Below are 20,378 nucleotides of genomic sequence, written 5' to 3'. Positions count from 1 at the left end.
GATGCATAAAGATTTATTTGGGTCCGATAACACATGAAATCATGTGACCCAAAGATAAAAAAGAATACAAAGATTAAAAAGAATATGATACAGTACGACAAGGAGCACGACAGATATAGCGCATGCGCGATGGTCATCGCGCTTTCGAACTATCTTCATTTGAATTTGTTCTTAAAAGATCGGAACGCAGTTTTTTAAAAATAATAGAATCCAGCAGTTAACCTGAAGAAGGACACGGAAGGCGTCCAGAAAACGTTCGTTGAATTGAATTTATTTATTTCACACCGGTCAATAGGCACAAGTGAGTTCGATTTATATTTTATACACCCCGGTGTGTAGGATGAGGATAAGTCCTATTAACTATTTGGCAAAGTTTCATAACAAATAGTGTTTTTCAAGATAAGTAGTCCTGGACTAGTACCCAACCTGGAGGACCAGGGTAATGTCCTTTTACCTGTCCAGCCTGGAAAATACTACTAGTAGCTAAGCTACTGTTGACATAGCTCACAGGAATATCAGTATATGCAAATCCTCCACCAGGACAAGATGGAGATACCTATGGAGGGGGATTGCTTTTATATAATAGTGATTTATTATTCATGAATGATTGATAACATTATAATTTTAAAAATAATCATAGCCATATTTTTGTTAAAATAATTGTTAAGTTAAAAAATCTTTATAATAAATAAATAATATTTACTAAGCAAAAGTTATTCAACATATAAATAGGACTTATTTTACTGGTGTAATTTCTGATTAGCAAAGAGAAAGGAAGTTATGGTCAAAAGGTAAAACAAAATATCTTTATTTTCATCTGTACACCCTCTTTTTTGTGTTTAGGACATGTAGATCTCTCTTCAGCAGCTGTACAATGTTCTATAATAGTTTAAAACAGCTTAAACAGTGTTATTACACCCAACAATGAGATAAAATAAAATTACTTACATTTTCTTTATTATTATATTGATACAACACTAATACTGACATAAAGTATCCAAAAAACAGAGCATAAATGAGTGTACAACATATAGAATAGTGTACTGTACACTTGCTGAAGAGGAGCTTACAGATCAAAACACATAAAAAGAGCATACAGGTGAAAATAAAGATATTTTGTTTTACCTTTTGACTAAGATTTCCTCTCTTTGCTATTTATAAAGTCCAAGTAGACTATTTAGAAACAAAAAAGCTATTGTATAGTTTTTAAATGAATAAAATTTAAATGATTTGAATTTTTAAAATATTATTCATTTTTAATAAAATATTTTGAAATTTTTTTCAGATTGCTTTTTAATAGAACAGAAAAATGAATCCAATCATTATTTAAGATTTAATGTAATCAGAGGAAAAGCCTTTGTTGAATATTTATTGGAGCCAGCTATTCTAAGTGGAAAATCAGCATCATATCTTCTTTTATATGTTTATTTTTGTGGTCAGAGATTCCAATCTCATCCAACTCCAGCAACCTGTGAGCCTGAGTTTTCCTTTGATATTAAATTATTTCTACATAAAAATGGTAAATGTTTATTTTTAAACAATTTATTAATTATAATAATTGAGATTAATGGAACTGATGATTTTAATTCTTTGTTATTAATATGATGATTAAATTTATTATAATTGTTATTTTAATGATACTTGCATTTTAAATGTATCGTTACAGTTATTAGATATAAATGTTTTTAAAAATTATTTTTCTTTATCAGACAAAATTGCTTTGCAGTGACATGTTTATTTTGAAAGATAACAAACATATATGAATATAAAACTAGCAACAGTTTGATATTTTATTTTTTGGATATGAAGCAAACATTCTCACTTGATGTTCTGTTTTGCATAAATGTATTTGATTAAGACAGTAAATCCATAGTTTTAATAAACTGAATATACGTCTTAAAAGAGATTTTAAAATACAGATTCAGTTTATAATTAGCATAAAAATGGACATTATTTTATTTTTTACAAACAAACTTTAATGACTGAAAACATAGTTAATTTTTCTGAACCATTCTACATATACATTATAGAAGAGATTCACATTTATGAAGAAATATTACAAAGTAAAACATAAGAAAATTCCAGCATATATTTTGATTAAAAATTCTTTTTTGTTTCTAATATGAAGTTCCAAAAAAGTACCATTACTTATATCTGTCATAGAAGTGCTTTGGATAGGAAGCATATGAAGTGAATGTAAAGTTTGTATTTTAGTGCTCTTTGCTGAGCAGAAAAAACTATTTTTTATTAATGATATATAAAGGAATTACTTTTCAGTTAGTTTTAATTTGTCTTTTAGTTATTTTTTTTTACTGAGAAATTATTCCTAGTCCAAAGATTATTATAAAGGCTTAAGATATGCAATTAATTTCAAATAGTTACAGACAAATCATTATATTGGTGGGGATAGCTGAGTTGGATCATAGTAGGGGTAGAAATATATGACTGTTGTATCTGTGGTTTGTTTTATCATGAGATGGTCATAGCCTGGAGTATGTCTGTATATGTGTATACATGCACAGTATACATATGTGAGGTTTGCCGAACGACTGCGTTAGTCAGAATGTCGCGCGGTCACGATCCACGTGTGGGAGTGAAAGAAACTCTCAAGAGACAGGTTTTCATTCGTAACCCGTTTATATAACAAAAGGTGCTTACAACTACGATACACTTTTATCAGCGGCGGCGTTCGAGTCTTCTTGGCCTTCTCTCGGAATCGAAAGTCCAGAAGAAAAGTCTTCCGATGTTTCGCAGGAGTATGATGGCCTCGGGGCGCACTGTTCAGTTTCTCGAGGGAGAGTTCCGGAAGCAGGGACGATTCAAATTACAGGTGACAAATCCAAGGGAGTGGGTGACCTTCCAAAAGAGATGTAATCCAACTGCCGAAGATCACGGGAAAAAATCCCGTCGTACAATCGCGAGACAAAGCTCTAAGAGCCAAGAACCGAGAGGACTAATAACCGAGAACGTCACATCCCTTTTTCTCAGGGTTTTTATAACTTTCTTTTGAGTCCCAGATCGAACATTCCGATAGGTCGATGTCGATTTGCCTCCGCTCTCTAATTGGTCCCCCCCTCGTTACGCATCGTAACGAGATCGGAACCCCGGTCGTCGGATGAGTCAACATCGACTGACAATTCGATTCCTACCGAAGATGTTCGATCTAAGCACTCAAATTCACCTATTGTTTCAACCTGAGAAGAATAACTTTCTCAGAAATTTCTACAGACGTGTCCTTTTATGGACATGTAATATTCACTTTTCGTTTAACTATTTTTTTCTTGTCTGACGGTTTCTTTTTACAACGTTAATCTATAATAACAACAATTATTATTTTGCTTCTATACAAAAATTAGAAAAAAAAGATTTTCTTATTTGCACAAATAGTAGGCCCACTTCCGAAGCTTTACACATATAAAGGTTATATATATTCTCTTTATATATTTTTGCCTCAGATAAAGATCAAGAGTGGTCATAATAAATAATTTTCTATCATTTATTCTTCAGTTGTTATGATTGCATATATATTTTTTTAATAAAACTATATTTAATTAAAAGTTTATAATACATAAATACTTGTAGAAATATTTTTAATATTGAGTTTAACTGATGGAATTTTCAAATATAATACTAAAATGAAGATTCAAAGTTATTATGCAGACCTCTATCTGCTAATTATAAAGTGAGAAATTGCTTACAATAATAGTAGAAATATGCTATGGCATAACAAATTAAAAACTATCTTCAACTCTTTTGGAGTATCAGAACTACTATTTCAAGATAACATTCAAGATTGGAAAACAGGCTACTCACTACTTTTAAACTCAGCTATGGCACAATCCATAAACAAAGATCAGTTCTCATTACATAGCAGTAAATATCATCCGTGGTACTTAGATATATTTAAAATACCATCAGTTCAATCATATATGTTGTATTCGGTAAACTTGAATGTAAAACGCTTTATAGCACAACTTCGTTTAAATAAAAATTCGCTGTATGTTAACAACACTTACATAAGCTTATCAACAAAATGTTTCTTATGTAACTCCGATGATTCAACACCTTATCATTTAATATTAAAATGTCCAAAATTAAATGATATTCGTGAACACTATGACATAACTCGAACTTATAAATGCAACTCGCTAATAGAATTGTTAAAAAACTTCAACAAAATGGGTAAAAAAGACTTATATAAAATTTATAACTATTTTTGTAAAATAATCGACATTTATAAAAACAAAACAAACTAACACTAATGAAGTATTAAAACATGTTATTATTAATGAAATAGAACAATAAAATTGTAAGATTCAAATTAAAAATGTTTGGAATGTATTCGCGGAAAAATAGGTGTAAATTAAAATCAAAAGTATTATAAAGTAAAAAACAAGTAAACAATGTAAATGTAACCCCCTTGTAATAGGGAAGAAATTTCCAATAGACAATAAATGATGATAATAGTAGAAATATTATATTTTCTCACTATTTGTTTTAATTATGAAAAGCGTTAACTATTTTATATATCCTCTTACAATGAAAATTAACTAATTTTTAAGTGAAAATTTTATTTTCATTTAGAAGTTCTTGTAAAGTTTTGTTCTAAATTTATATTGTGACTAATACATTTGAACTGTTATTTGATCTTTAAAAAATTTGAACTTTTTACAAATAAATTTATTTTGTATAAATAAATAAAATTATACCCAATAGAAATGTCATTTACTGGGATTTACAATTTTTAATTTCAGATAAAGGAAATTTATCATTTGATCCTAGCACTCTCTTATCAAAGAATGATCCAATACATATTATATTAACTAAAGTAGATTCTGATCAAAATCAGTTTTTAGTATCATCATACTTTTTGGAATGGCGTCAAATACTAACTAAAGTAGGCTCCAAGATGAGCTTGGCAATTGAACTTCCGGGAATTGGTAATTTTATTTATAAATTAATAAAGTTTCTTTTAACAAATATATATCATTTCAGCAAATTTCTTATTAAAATATAAATTTATTTTAGGAGTTGAAAACAAAGTTCCTGCTGGAATGTTAGAATTATATCTAGAATTGCAACCATCTTTAACTTTTCCTTTACAAGCTAATATAGTCTCAGCTCAGTTAGCATTAGAACACAACAGAAAAACTGAACGGGATCGTCTTTTTCTTGCTTATGCAAAACTTTGGTGGAAAGAATATATTGAAATGAGACCAGAACATACTCAAAGACTTGTTAAAATTTTTGCCCAAGATGAAAATGCAGTTGTTAGGCCTGTGTTTAGTTATGTATTTCCACTCACTACAAATAGGCTTTTGGAAACTCCCAGAGAAGCTGCTTGGTTTATATCATTATTTAAACAAAATCTGTCTATCTACACCAATATTGATAGGACAAAATATGAGCAATGGAAAAATCTTTCTACATTTCTCTGTGTAAAAGAGGGTGTAAGTAATTTTTGATTTTTTTATTAATTATTTTGTAACATTAGATTTATTTTATATTTTCATTGCAGGATTATGAAGATCATTCTGTTTTACTTTGCTCACTCTTATTAGGTTTTGGCCTAGATGCTTATGTTTGCTTAGGAACATTAAAAACAAATCAGCCTTGTTCCTGGGTAGTGACAATTGGAAGACATAAGAAAATTATATTCTGGAATAGTCTTACTGCTGCTAGGTACAGTATTGAGATGTATATAAATTAAATCTTAATAGCTCATTTAAAAATTCAAATATTTTTGTTTTCAAAGACAGATATAATTATACTTCTGTAATAAAAGATGATGAATTAAATCAAGTGAAGTACCCATATAAAACTGTTGGATGCATATTTAATAATAATAGATTTTATGCAAACTGCCAGGTAAGAATTTATTATAGCCTCATTTTCTAATTGAGAATGTTTTTCTAGAAGTTATTTTACTGTGAATATTTCTAATATTTTATTGTTAATTGCATTTTTCTACTGAAAATTACAAGTTACTGAGAATGGATGCTACATTTTCATAAAAGCAACAGCACATATTGAGTTCTCTATCCAAACTGTCTTGTCTATTATGGGAAGATCTCTAATATGCTAATGATAAACTTGGATTTGTATAAAGAGTCAATATATCGAATTTATTGTTTGATTATTACTTTAATTTATGAAGAATAATGAATGTGAAAACAAATAAAATTTGGATTTGAATTTTTGAGTTTTAGATGAAGTATCTAGTTTAAGTAAAAATTAAAACATTCATTAAGTTTGGTTATTCAAATTTGAAAAGCCCTACTCTTGAATAATTTCCATTTAACAATGTATGTCATACTGTTATCAATTTTATTTTACTACTATATAACTTAGTTAGCCATAAGTATGTTTTGGTTTCTCCTCATCAGTATGTCATCTAATATTCATATTCAGTTCTTTTATACTTTATGTTTATAAAATATTAAAATATTTTTGATATAAAAAGGTATCTTTACTTCTTATGACTTCATGCCATAAAGACATTAATGCTTTTAATTTCAAGAATTGAATAAATAAATAAAATTAAAACTTCTTCCTGTTTACAAATTTTACCACCATGCTTTCAATGGACTTCGTTCACCATTTAAACTTTTTGAAATTTATATAAATTTAAAAGTCTTGCATACATATTAAACCAGGTACTATAAATAATTTCTTTTGTAAATAAACAAGTTAATTCCAGTAACATATTACCTTGGATTTCATTAGTTTGGAATACATAGCTATGCAAATCTTGCAACTGCTTGGCAACACATTGAAATGAAGTTCACTCAGAGAGAGTTTTTGGAGACTTTTCTGGAATTTCTTATAGTTTTTCTTATGTCACATGTCTTGCATGTAAAAGGCAGTCATCTATAGTTGTTCACATTAATGTTTGTGAAAAAGGGTGAGGTAAGGCAGTAATGGAATTAATTAGGAAAATTATTATCCAGAAGTATAAAGAAGGATGTACAATGCAGCATTGCACAGGATATGCAGATAGTTCAGTCTAGAGTCCAGGGAATTATAAAATGTTTTCAAGAAAGGTGAAACACTCATCCAGATAAAGCTTTAGGAAGAAAACTATCTCTCAGTTCCAGACAACTGCAGTTCTTTTCATGTTATATTTCCTAAAACAGTTTCCGTAGAAGATTTAACAAAGTGGGCAAGAGATTACTTTAATATCTCATTATTTGAATGCACATTGTGGAGTCTGAGTGCAAATACAGGTTGTACAAATCCAAGGGAAAACCTCTCATAAATGAATCATGCAAGTGCAGATGTTTAGCTTAGTGAACTGATATGAAGTGGATGGAAATACTATGGTTGGATCAATCAACATTTCGTGTAAACCATAGGAATACAAGCAAGAAAGTTATTTGTACTAAAGATGAAGCTAATAATCCAGTATGCTATTCAAGACAAGTCCAGAAACCACAGTCTGTAATGGTTTTGGGATGCATAGCACGGAGAAAGTTGGATATTTGCATTTTTGCAATGGTATTGTGATCTCTGAAGCCTATATTCTAATCCTTCAACAACATCTATGTGAATCAAAACTTAAACTTTTTCCAAAAACAAAGTCTGTATTTTTCAGCACAACAATGCCTGTACACACAATGCTAGGTAAATCAAAGCTTGACTAGAGTCTAATCATATATGTGTACACCCCTGACCAGCATGAAGCCCAGACCTATAATATATGGAGAGTTTTGAAAACAAAGATGACTCAATGCCATCCTCACATGTTAGAACAATTACATATGTATTTAATAATAAAATATTTTTTCAAAATCTGAGTTTCTGATATGCTTGTATGATGATTTATCCTTATAATAAATTACATTTTGTTACAAAAAAAAACATCTTTGCTTTGTATTTTAAGTTTTACTGGTGAAGAAAATTCATTGCAAGTGAGGCTATATTAATACATTTGCACTCTTGGCAATTAATTTATGACAATTTCCATGGTTGTAATTAATTTTTCTAAACATACTCAAAATTGGTAAAACTTTTATTATCTGCAAGATCTGCAATAGTATTAAATGTCTTACTGATGACAGGAAATTATGTCTTGCTGTACATTATATTGAGAAATAAAATTTACAACAGCAAGACATTAATTGTTAAATAGATATTATTCCTGAAATTAATTAAGGTATATTGTAATCAAATATTATTTACCAGAGTTAATGTTGTTTTTATTATTTCTGTATGTAAATTTATTTTTATTGAAGTTATGTTTTTAAAGTAGAAAGCAGTCTAACTTTTACTAATTAATTGAATTTTAGAAACATTAATTTATACATTTTAATAATAATAAAATAGATAATATTTAATTTTATATATTGTAGCCAACTGACGCAGTAGAATTATGTAGTTTTGATTTAGAGGATTCAGAAAAATGGAAATCTATGTCACCCGATGCCATGAAGTTAGTTACAACTTATGTACCAACTGTTCCAATGATAATTCCATCTTCATTGGACTCAATGCAAGCAAGTTATGATATGGAAGAACAGTTAAGACATTTCACTGCAGAATTTAGAAAGGTACAAATAATTTATTCATAAATTTAATTTGATTGTATTACAAGTCTTAATTGATTAGTGTTGGCCTCATGATATGTTGATATAATTCTTGTCATACTTTAAACTGAAATGTATTTATTAATGGATACTGTACAAATGTTTGGCTGTTAGTAACAATATAAACTTAAGAAATAAGAAATTTTTGTTAAGCTATGTATTTCATCATAAATGCATTTCAAAACAATGTTCATGACATATAGATTCAATATTTTTTTAGTTAAAATATTTTTTTGAAACTTTCTTATGAAAATTCATTATTCATATCAAGAATGAATAAAATATTTTCAAATATGTACAGGTATCCCTCATACAACATGGTTTCACTCTAATATAGTTCAAAATTTGGGGAAATCCTGTACAACATGGTTCAAAGATTTGGGAAATTCTCCATACAAAATTTCACAATTTTTAGTGCAAACTCTTGTTATTTGATGTTTTTTATTCAAGTAAACATGTGCATTGTCTCAAATTTGACCATGGATTGTAGAATATTGAAATTTTCAATTTGTTTTGTGCCTTTTGTCATGTTTACTTTAATGAAAACTGATAGTGCAAGTTTTCTATATGTAAGCATCACAAAGCCCAACATATACTAAACCAAATGATTGCTGTAATTAATTGGGATATTTTTTGTTGCTATTAATAATTACATATTAAGTAATTTGGTATTAGAGGTAGATATTAGGCACTATCTCTTATCAAAATAATTATAATACTTTATTATTTATTAAATAATTTTTAGAACAGTTTGGCAGCACACTGTCTGGTAAATGGGAGCTGTGGGTTCAAATCCCACTTTGGGCCAATTCTTTTTTCTTCCAGACTGCTCTAAAACTTATTTAATAAATAGTAAATTATTATAATTATTAATTTCAATATGGATAACATTGCAAATAACATCTGATGTTACAAATACATCTGATGCAAATAATATCTGATGTATTTGTAATCTGAATATATAAAATTACTTGTCCTGACTGACTGATTGATTCATCATCGCCCAGAGCAAACTGCTGAACCTAAAGTGGTGAAATTTGGTACACAGTTAGGATACATCATGAAAATGCACACTAAGAAGGGATTTTTCGAAATTCCCCCGCGGGGTTAGAGGGAAAGCATTAAGGTTTAACCTGAAGAACGGCTTCTACTGTGCTATTTTAGATGTGATTTTTTTTGTTTTTAACTACGTTTAGTCTTCATTGAGTACTTAGGTGTATTAAATTGATAACATTTAAGACATTGTTATAAATATTTTTATATATTTCGATTTTTTAACCAAATGTTCAAACCGTTTTAAATTTGAATTTGTTATTGCATATTGGTTTGATTATAGAACGATTTTAAACGTTCCAGAAAATTGATCAAATTGAAAACAGTTCATTTGATTCTCAGCAATTTTCATCATTCTCAGTGGTAGGTGTTATATAACACTTACTATGGTTGTTGAAATTCTGAATATAAATGGTGTTTGCTTGCAAAATCTGCGCAGGCGAAGTCGCAGGTAACAGCTAGTGTTATATAATAGACATCTCTGGATAACATTGCAAATAACATCTGATGTTATTTGTAATGTTATCCATACTATATGGTAAAATATACCACTGTAAAAATGGAACTTTGAAGTAATTTTTAAAATGGAAATTGCACCAATTTTCTTTTTAAATTTTTATTCAAATTTTAGGAATTTTTAACTGGTTTACAACACACGGTGTTTGGTTTTACGTATGTCAACGATACATTTATATCAACAATACGACAATACATCACCTGTTAGCCATTGATGAGGCTAACAGGTGAAATGCATATGGAGAATAAAGTAAGACATAATTAGTAATTTTAAATTGTGTGTCCATCTCTGTGTTTAATTTTCTCAAAGTCAGATAAAAAAGAGTAATTTTAACTCGTTAATTCTAAAAAATTGTAAATTTTAAGAATAATCATTCTTGCATACAATAACCGATCCCATTGTTTTAATATTTATTTTATAACTTAATACATTTACAACCATTGTAGAAAACTTATATTAGTCAACAGATGAGGGTACTAGCCCAAAACACATATTGGCATTTGGAACAATTGGTTTATACACTGTAAAGTACTGTACATCAGAAAATAAAGTGGATGTGAAAAAGTCCAGTGTCTAGTATCAACACTTCATGGTGTCTCAAAATATAATTTAATAAAGGACATAGTTTCAACATGGAGGAGAGAATAATAATTATTATTTTGTTGAGAATGTCATGCTCAGCTGATAATGGTGCCAAGTGCTATGCCAGACTAAAGTCAAAGCATAGCTACCCAAACAAGTGTAACATTAAGCTGTGTTATTGGTATGTGTCAACATCTAGAAACTTCCTAACAATGTGACATGTTCAATATTGTAACTTTCTGTAGTATCATGTGTATGTTTTTATTAAGGTTTAATGTTTCTAGACTTTTGTGTAGTGTGTGTAGTATAACACCAGTATAAGAGAAGACAACAAATACAATAAATACCTTATCCATCCTCCACATCTGTCTTATTTCTTGAGCGAGTAGAGTCTACTTGTTGATTATTTCAGTATGAGCAATTTTTAAGTTATGAGTGTTTGGAACAGAGATGTCTATTATATAAGTGATCTTACTGCATTTGTCAATGAGAGTGATGTCAGGTCTATTGTGATGAATTGTTTTATCTGTGATTATGTCATAGTATATTTTGTGTGTCATTTTCTAGTACTGCCTGTGGAGTATATTTGTAGTATGTTTAATAATCTGTATTTGTGTGGAGGGTCTTAGTGTATTATATTTGCTATTTGATTATGCCTATGTAAATAGTTTGTTTGTGCTAAGAGCTTACAGTAGTTATATGTTGTATTATTTCTAACAGAATGTGGCATTTTCTACAAAAGTCATTTGTTAGTGATATATTCTTCAGGATGTACTTTTTAGTTTGTTTATGACCAGAATGGTAACCATAAACTTTTCAGTCTCTCCAAATTGACAGATCCTAGTCAGCCAGTAGTTTGATCCAGTTTTTGTCAACATAGTCCTGAGCTAGGTCATAGACAAGTCTGCTATGAAGTGCCTTTTGGGCCCATGAGTGCTTAGTGCTATCTATGTTATTTATATTTATGTCAAGAGTGTAAGTTTAAAGGTGTATGGTTACTATCTGCCAGAATTACAGCTTTATGTAATATTGATGTTTCTTGTTTTTTGTGGAAAAACTTGCAGTGTCAGAAGTTTTTAGTGCACGTTAACTATATTCGTCAGGCCACAGCCTCCTTTACGAGGAAGAGTTAGTCTTTCTACAGATGATTTTGGATTATATTGTTTATGCTTAGTAAGTGTTAATCTTGTTTTTCTTTGGAGTTGCTTGAGATCGTGCATGTCCAGTGTATAACTCCAAAAAATAAGTGAGTACAGGAACAACATATGTACTAATAGCTTTAATAGTGTGTTCTTAGTGCTGCTTGTAATCTGTTCTGATTTTCAAGCATTAATCTTTGTTTTATCTGTGCATGTTCTGTAAGTTTGGCCTGTTGGAATTCTATATATTTGTAAAACTCTCCCTCTTTCATGGATTTGATAATGTTTCTACTTCTGAGTACAAAATCTCCTTTCTTCAGAACTCCTTTTTTAATGTGGAGTGTTTTGCATTTATCTCCCATGATTCTCAATCTTTTTGAAGTCAGGGAACACTAAACCTTGACATTTTTTTTTTTTGCGGAACACTTAAAATACATTAGCTTTAAAGCAGGGGTGGCAAATCTTTTTGAAATCAAGAGCACACTTGAGGTCTAGTATATGATGTCATTGGCATTTGCAGATTACATTTTTATACAAAAATTATTTTACATTGTATTGATTTTTCTTTTGCAACAATTTTTAATTGTATATTTGATTTTTTCACGGAATACTTGAAGTGGCTTTACAGTGCACCCATGTTCCACGGACCACGGATTGAGAACCACGGGTCTAGATCATGGCTGCCGAACCTATGGCACACATACCCAAAGTGGCACATAAGGAGAAATCATCTGGCATCTGGATTTTCAATCAGCTTTTTTACATTTATTCTAATTAAAGCATATTCCTTTAATTTATTTAGGTATCATTATTCAAAGTCTAAAACTTTGACATGCATAAACATCTTTAATACTAAGAATGCTTACAATATGGCATGTGAACCCAAAAAGATTTGCCTTCCCTGGTCTAGACCAAACTCCATTTGTATATCATTAGATTTTGTGTATGTAGTTTGTAAGAGATGTTGAAGCTGATTTTGTGTGGATGCATAAAGTTTGATATCGTCTATATACTGTACAGTACATGAGATATGATAATGTAAACAGTATTGTTTTGTCGTGTCTGATATTGTAACCATATTGTGTTTTGTTCAATGTGTTAGACAAAGTTAAGTGCAAGGCAGAACCAAGGAAGACTTAAGGAATCGCCTTGAATCTTTGATTTGCTTATATCTGATTGTTATAGAGGTTAAGATGTAATATTGTTCTCCAGTGAAGCATAGTAAAACCAAGGAAACTAATAAGTTGGGGATGAATTTTGTAGATGCAAAGTGTGTGCAGCAGCCAAATGTGTTAGACACTGTTGAATTTTTTCTGTAATCAATATATGCCATGTGTATGTTTGTGTGAATAAAAACACACCTTTAATAATCCAGCAAATAAATATTAATAATATAAAAACGTTTTCAACCATTTTTTAACGATCTTCTTCTGTTAACAATACAATAGAAGATAAAATCGAATACCAAAATAGAACATAAATATGAAAATAAAAACTATAAATAATGGAAATGTAGATGTGGTGGATAAAATAAACAAACACAGAAATAATATAAATTAAGCTGAAAATGTCCCTTAATAAAAAATTAAAACAAATAAAGTCTCTTAATATCATTAATTTTTGTGAAAGGAATGCCATGCGATAGCTAAAGCGTCTGCATCTCTATGGTTGATGCAACCAGTTGTCTTGTGCACTTTAGAGATCTCTAACTTTTCCAGATATTTCATTGTGTGTAAATTTGTTGTTGGTTTAGTTATTTCTGCCTGATCTCAATGGACTTGAATGTCTTGTTGTCTTGCGTAAGCTGATAGCATGTTGTTGTCAAGGTTCTTATTAATCATATATTTATGCTCTTTGATATGTTGCTGCAAGTTGCACATCGTTGCGCCCACATAGACAAGATCAGAATTAAAATGTTGATTGTGTAATGGTATAGAATAGATCCCTGAAGCCAATTTCCAGTCATATCGCTTCTTATCGTTTCTTATGAGCTTGAAAACTGTAGGATTGCATCGATATATCACCTGGAATTATTAGTCTTGGCCGTTTTTTTATGTATTTGTCTTAAAAACGGGACATAATTTAAAACTATCCTTTGTTTTGGGTCCACCATAGAATGATGTTGTTTAGTTATTTGGAAGATTGTGATTAATTTCTCTATGATTTCCTTTCGGTAACAGTGTTGTTCTGCAATCCTTAATTAATCCTTCAATGCAATTCTACGGTTGCATTGAAGGATTACAATCCTACATTGTGCATAACAGCACTGGACCAAAGAGAAGACCAATAAGTTGTGAGTTCTTATTCTGTTGGTGTGCCACTGTGCTGTGTATCATTGTTTGTTTTGGTACTGATTTGTCTGTAGAAGAGTTTTTCATTGTTTGTGAATAATTTATTTTGTTGTTTTTGTAGTGAACATGTTTTGTATCATTTGAGTCTATGTGCTTTGGCTGCGAGTTTTTGTTTTAGTGTATCGATGTATTCTATAATGTGTGTGTTGTGATGTTCGTGTTTTGTGTTTGTTTTGATTTTCTTGAAAATGTTTTTGAGCTGTTTCTTTAATTTGGGTGTTATGTTGTTTTTAGTGTATTGTGTCAGCCTGCCTCGTTGCTGTCTAATGTCATTTATTTGTATTTCTATTCTTCTCTGCCAGACAGGCTTGTGATAGAATTGTGTTTTGTGTGTGTCTGTTTGTGATTGTATTTTCAGACCATGGTGCATTACTACTGTGACTGCCCCAGCATAAACTAATGTATGAATGTCTGAGAGTGTAGAAATTGAATGAATGTAGTGTGGTAGTAAGTGAGTGTTTACATAATTTAGTGTTTTTCCTAGTTCCTTTGACATGTTGATTTTTGGTATTCATGGTCTTTGTGTGGGATCTGTGCCTGTATATTTAGTGAGTGTTTCCTGAAATATAAGTGAGTGTATTAACTAAATCTATGTCTGTTATCAGTGGTGAATGAGGAAGTGTTTCCAGTATCGTTAGTGGTAGTTGTTGTATGTGTGCTTGTTCAATGCTTGTTGCTGGATTATCCTGACAGGCTACGTGATCTTCATTAATAATGTTAAATGTTTCTGTCTGTTGATGTATTTGATCAGCAATCTGTTGTTTGATAAGTTCAAATGTTGTTTGTGGAATAAGGTTGTTGTGTATAATTGTTCTTTTTTGATCAACAACCCTTTGTTTGGTCACAGTGAGGTGAGGATATTGTTGTGTGAATCTATAGTGTAGTTGTATGCTGTCATGTTTGTTTCGAGTTTTGTGAAGGCGTAGTAAGTATGGATGATAAACTTGTTTATTTCTGTTGTCCATTTCATCCATTGGCATGGTTTTCCAGCCTTTGTAGTCTGTGGATGCATTGCCACAGACACACGAAGGCTAGGTTGGTTCCTCACATCTGTTTGAGGGCATTGCAGTAGCTATGCTTGGGCCAGTGCTGCTTTTGCCACCAGTAACCAAGGGAGACTGCGGCCTATTTTTTTGAACGTGAGCCTTTGCCTAATCCATGAACTTGTTACCTTGTTAACCCGGGCAATGTCTGAGCCGGTATCACACTTTGATCTGGTTACTACCATGATAGATATCTCCACAGAATATGGGTGTGGTCACTCTTAGCTTCATTTCTCCCCATAGACCTTACTGGCGCGGGTGTCCCTACCAGGAGCTTGCGCTCCAGCCTGCATTGCTCTATGGTTCAATAAAATTACTGGGCTCTCCCACCATGACCAGGTGGTGACCACGGGAGAGTTATTATTATTATTATTATTAATATTAAATTTTAAATAATTTAGAATGTTACTTTTTCTACTTTTAGATGTTATATATGAGAATTTTTTTACATTTTAAATTCTATCCATTACTATTTCATTTTTATAACAATATTAATAAAAGATAAGATACTTATATAAATATTGCCATAATTATAAAAGATAATAATAAATGACTGTAATAATTTTTTTCTAATGTATCTTTTAGGGAAAAAAATTATCTTGTTTTTGGGATGAAAATCTTTGTCAGTTATTAACTTCAGCACTTGCTAATTATGAGTATCAAGGAAAAACAGGTTAATTTTTAATATTTTTAGATACAAATCTATTTTATTTTAATATGATTTAATATTTTTATTTAGAATAATAATTTTTAAAAAATTGTTTTAAATCTTTATAAATTTTAAATAGGTATGTTGAATGAAGATGATGATTTTCATGATGCTATTTATCGAATAGTTCCAGAAGGCCATACATTTAAAGCTCTCCCAGTTCACTTTCTACATAGAAATGCCAAACAAATCTTTCAAGAAATTTTGCGGTAAGAAAAAAAGCCTTTTATTCTATTGAGTAAAAGTTTATATTTATCAAAGTAATATGAATTCTTAAAAATTTTTTTTATTTTAAAAAATCTAGGAACTTCTATACATTTTTTTTTTAATCCATCCACTACAGTACATTATATAGCTACACATTCTAATAATAATTGATGTTCACATTTTGTTTCTATTTTTTTTTTCTTTCTTTATTATTCTAAAAATAAATACATTAATTTTCAAAATAGGAATTTAAAAGTAAAAAATTAATTATTGGGCTACAATTTGAAAAAAATTGTAGACCTATAAATTCCCACTGTCTTCCATCTGTCTTTCCTTAATCTTGAGAATGAAGTTAGATAGATGAAATCCAAGACCAGATACAGAAAGCTTAGGGACAGTAGGCCCTGATTAACTGTATACAAACTTCCAATGCAAACCAGAAGTTACATTAAGCCACATTATTCAATTAAAATGTTTTCCCCTATAAGGAGTTAGATAGATGATGGCATGACTCTGTTGCTAACAGGAAAATTATTATGTACAGGGGAGCCAGACACTACTAATTTGAGGTGTAGAGCACATATTTTAAATTAAATAAATTTAAAAAATTGATTAAAAATTGTAGCCCAGCATTGTGATGATGTCACAATAAATAATTGCTCACTTCTATTTAAGTCATTTTTCATTTATAGCATAGTTTTTAATCACATAAATTATAATGGTTACAAAAAACTAAATATTTTAATTAGAAATGATACAATACTGAATTCTGCTGTATAATCCAATATTGATAATTTTCCAACCAATCTAACTGATATTTGCTTCTATTCATACTCTACGGGTGTTAGTAATAGAAGTCTGAAAGCTCATTGGTTTAGAGAATATTCACTTTGTTCACTATCCATTTAAATTCAGATATAAAGAAATAAAAGTTTACAAATTAGTTTATGGGCTCCCATAAAACTAAGGGACACCCTAATATATATAAAGCAATTTAAATTAAAAACAATGTATCAACAATGACAGTTAATAAAAATTATTACTATTAATTTGTTTTTTATTTTGAATTTGTCATATTATCATGGCTTCACTCCCATATAGACAGACATTAATTGTTATCAATTTCTCTGCTAATTTGTTCTACAACAGATATCTACATATTTTTATGTATAGGTGATGAGGGTCTTGTGTACCAAAATGTATACCAGTAATAAAGTTGCATTCTGACAATAGAAGTGTCATTTTGATGTTACCAGTAGCAGTGTGATAAGTCTCTGTTATCTCTACTATAGTATTTGAGATATTAGTTTCAAAAATATATTTTTTTGACTTTTTGCAAATAGTCAGTTTTCAATTGAACAATTTTTTCCAGTCCATATTTTAATTTTTTGCACTGTTAGAATACATTTATTAAAATTTTTGCCATAATAATTTATTTTAATATTCATTTATTATTAAGTAATCGAAAAGAGCTATCATATATGATAAAACCATTCCAAATAATTACCCCTGTAGATGACCAGACTTTCTTAGAACAGAATTTTTATTCCACAGAATCATTAATTTTAATACTCCTTAGGCAAAACTTTCTTCACCTGACCAATGACTACCCAGACTCATAATTTCTGTGTGAAATACCTTTCTTAAGGCAAGCAGTTTCATCATTCTTGTGGTATGATAAAATTAAAACTATTGGCATGTACAATGTTGGGCATGTTGCTCTGTTGCACTATGTGTAAAAATTTGTCTCAATCTTTTTTCCTAGCTTCAATGTCTCTAATTTCTCCTATTAGGTCATATCATGAAGGATATACATAATTTTCTGTTAATATCCTCAACAATAAGTTAACATATGCTTTATTCTTATGTTCTGTTTATTCTTACTAACCTTATTCTTTTTCTGTTTATTTTTACAAAATTAAATAATATAACAAAGCCAATGAATTTAATCTTTCCATTAATAGGATGGATAAAATGGTAAATAACAATGACAAAACTGAGTGGGATTTAGGTGGTTTTTAAATCCATTTGGCCTTAAAGAGGGATCTGTTTGACCAAATAAAGAAATATTGAAAGCATCATCTTAGCAAAAAAAGTTAAAACAGAGAAAGCAAATGTCCATTTCAGATCCCTTTAAATCAAACATTTAAGACTGTGCATTACACTTTTGTGTACAATACATAAAAAGATATGTGATGCATTAATAAATTTTCTTACAGCATAGTGTAGTGTAGTAAATAGCCTCTGCTATATCTTCACAATAACCTTGTAACTATGTAGTGTTAGGGTGTGACTATGCAGATGCGAATTTAGAGCGAGCGATTTAGTTTTCGCAAAGGAAAACCATGCACAAGCGAGAAGCGAGAAATAATGCTGGCGAGAGCGAATTTCTAGTTCTTGCACATATCTGATAGGTTTTGATATTTATCTCTTCTCGCCACATATTCTCGCTCACTTGGAAAATTTGCTCTGTTGCGTCTGCATAGTCGTACCCTTACACTAGAATAACAAATATACAGAGTATTTCTGTTTATAGTACTGTGTATCCATTATTTTTCACATTCCTTTAACAAGACCCTTGAGATAATCAGTTTTCCAGTTTTGGGGACTTTACTGCATTTTAAAATATTAAACATTTTTTTTAATATTCATATGTTGTTAAAAATGAAATAAACATAAATTAGAATATTACTTTAACAGTGATTTAACTATGTATAAAATGTAAGTTATATTTTAAGCTTTAAAATTTCTATTGAAAGAATTTGTGATTCTGTTTCCTACAAAATTATTATTTCAATATAGTATATAATACTTATAATTTTAGGAGTCAGTTAGGACAAGAAATAATTTGTTGTCAAGGTGATATGGTGAGACTGGCTGTTCGGGTCAGAATTTATACATATGTTGAAGATGTCATATCTGTATGGGTAATGTTTTCTGTAAAATATAAACCTGTTATTTGAATTTATTTCTTAATCTTGAAGAAAACTTAAAATAATTTTTGTACTTAAAGAGACTTTTTATAGTATATAAATAAAAGTATTCTTATAAATATAAAAGTTTATTCTTATAATCTAAATTAACTTTGTTATTAAAAGTTTTAACATTTTGAAAATAAATTTTAAAATTATATATAATAATCTAATATAAATCCATTAACTAAATACAAAATTTATTGTATAGAATTGATCTTGTTTTATATATACAATATTTGTAAAGCATTTTAAAATTTATATAATAATTTGTATTTTTTAAATATGTTTTTTTTTACTGATTATTTAAAAAATAATAAACTTAATTTTTTTATTTGACTATTTAAAGATTTTAGAAAGTTTCTTTTAATTTGTATCAATTCTGTACTGTTTTTTTTTTCATTTGCAATTATGTTTCTTCAATAAAAATGTAAATGATTTTAAATTAATAAATGTTGCATGTTTTTTATTGCATTTCACAAACACTGCACTCAACAGAGAGATACAACAATCTTACTTCACCACCTAATGTTGCTGAGAAATTGCTTAGTAAGGACAGTTTCTTAGTAAGCATTATTACTAACACAATATTAGCAACAATGTCACAAATAGAAGGCTTGAATGTAAAGTGGAAGTGAACATTGTGAAAGCAGTACACTCTCCTACTCTTGCAATGAACATGGAAAAAATAGAAACATACAAGAACAAAATTAATAACCAATGCCTGAATGTCAGGGATGCAAACACATTGCCCTTGGCATGGAAATACATAATAGAAAATAAATTAGAGCATAAAAACTCTTGCTCTATATGGCCCTACAATCAATTTTGTTTTTTACTTCTATTTTTTATATTATATTTGTCATATTTTGTTCATTATACATTTATTTTATTTGTTTAAGTTTAAACTTTTAATTAGAAATTTAGTTTAGTAAATTCAAATATCTAAATATTCTATTTCTGTAATGATTTATTACCAAATTTAAAAATCTGAAAATGGCCTATGATAATAGGTTGAAAAGTTTGTTTAATAAACAATTTTTCTCTGCAAGTATTAGATGGTGGAGTAAGATTATTATTGTATTTCTTCATAAAAAATACAGCAATGAATTTCTTGACTTTCCTGGAAACATTTAAAAGTTTGGTAGCATCATCTGTCATGATATTTTATTATTTAAAACTTTTTATATTTTTAATTATTACAAAATGGTAAAAAGCTT

General features: G+C 29.4%; 1 protein-coding gene across 1 annotated transcript in view; it reads left to right on the top strand.

The window, feature by feature from the left end:
- The window catches only part of LOC136976232 (centrosomal protein of 76 kDa-like), a 30,820-nt gene extending 11,666 nt beyond the window's left edge, over positions 1-19,154 (top strand). The window contains exons 4-12 of the mRNA XM_067271455.1: positions 1,286-1,519; positions 4,755-4,940; positions 5,029-5,450; positions 5,519-5,682; positions 5,760-5,868; positions 8,352-8,549; positions 15,856-15,943; positions 16,059-16,188; positions 19,011-19,154. Of these exons, the coding sequence (XP_067127556.1) occupies positions 1,286-1,519; positions 4,755-4,940; positions 5,029-5,450; positions 5,519-5,682; positions 5,760-5,868; positions 8,352-8,549; positions 15,856-15,943; positions 16,059-16,188; positions 19,011-19,149 (1,670 nt within the window). The 3' untranslated portion in view covers positions 19,150-19,154. The remainder of the gene's footprint in view (positions 1-1,285; positions 1,520-4,754; positions 4,941-5,028; positions 5,451-5,518; positions 5,683-5,759; positions 5,869-8,351; positions 8,550-15,855; positions 15,944-16,058; positions 16,189-19,010) is intronic.
- Positions 19,155-20,378: the final 1,224 nt, after the last annotated feature.

This window comes from Centruroides vittatus, unplaced genomic scaffold (genome assembly GCF_030686945.1).
Source record: "Centruroides vittatus isolate TY-2023 unplaced genomic scaffold, ASM3068694v2 contig_4, whole genome shotgun sequence".
Classification (NCBI taxonomy): domain Eukaryota; kingdom Metazoa; phylum Arthropoda; class Arachnida; order Scorpiones; family Buthidae; genus Centruroides; species Centruroides vittatus.
This window is presented reverse-complemented; position numbering and strand designations above follow the sequence as displayed.